Source organism: Buceros rhinoceros, unplaced genomic scaffold, assembly GCF_000710305.1.
Source record: "Buceros rhinoceros silvestris isolate BGI_N320 unplaced genomic scaffold, ASM71030v1 scaffold20639, whole genome shotgun sequence".
NCBI classification, from domain to species: domain Eukaryota; kingdom Metazoa; phylum Chordata; class Aves; order Bucerotiformes; family Bucerotidae; genus Buceros; species Buceros rhinoceros.
The window spans coordinates 15272-15585 of NW_010431180.1; the positions used below are offsets into that span (position 1 = coordinate 15272).

The 314-nt window shown below is 60.5% G+C and overlaps 1 protein-coding gene across 1 annotated transcript in view; it reads right to left on the minus strand.

Moving 5' to 3' along the window:
• TMEM198 (transmembrane protein 198) overlaps positions 1-314 on the minus strand; it is a 2259-nt gene that overhangs the window by 180 nt on the left and 1765 nt on the right. The window contains exon 5 of the mRNA XM_010143345.1: positions 4-94. Within this exon, the coding sequence (XP_010141647.1) occupies positions 4-94 (91 nt within the window). The remainder of the gene's footprint in view (positions 1-3; positions 95-314) is intronic.

The following is a 314-nucleotide window of genomic DNA, read 5'->3' on the forward strand; positions in this document are numbered from 1 at the left end:
AGTAATAGTCCAGGTCCACCACGGCGGGGGAGCTGGTGATGAGGCTGTTCAAGGATGTCCCCGTCTGCCGCTCTCGAAAACTCTGGATGTAGCTCTGCTTGAGAGAGGGGGGACAGAAAGTGAGGGGGGCTCTGCTCCTGGCTCAGTCCAGCTCTGCAGCAGCCCCCCAAAACCAGCCCTGTGCAATTCCACCCAGCCCAGCACTCAGGCCCTCCAGGGACTGGCCACAGCAGGGTGTGCAGCTCCGTCTCTTCCCTGGGCATATGCTTCGCACCTTCCTCGCTGCCTGTTTATACTGCAGCTGCAGGACTTTC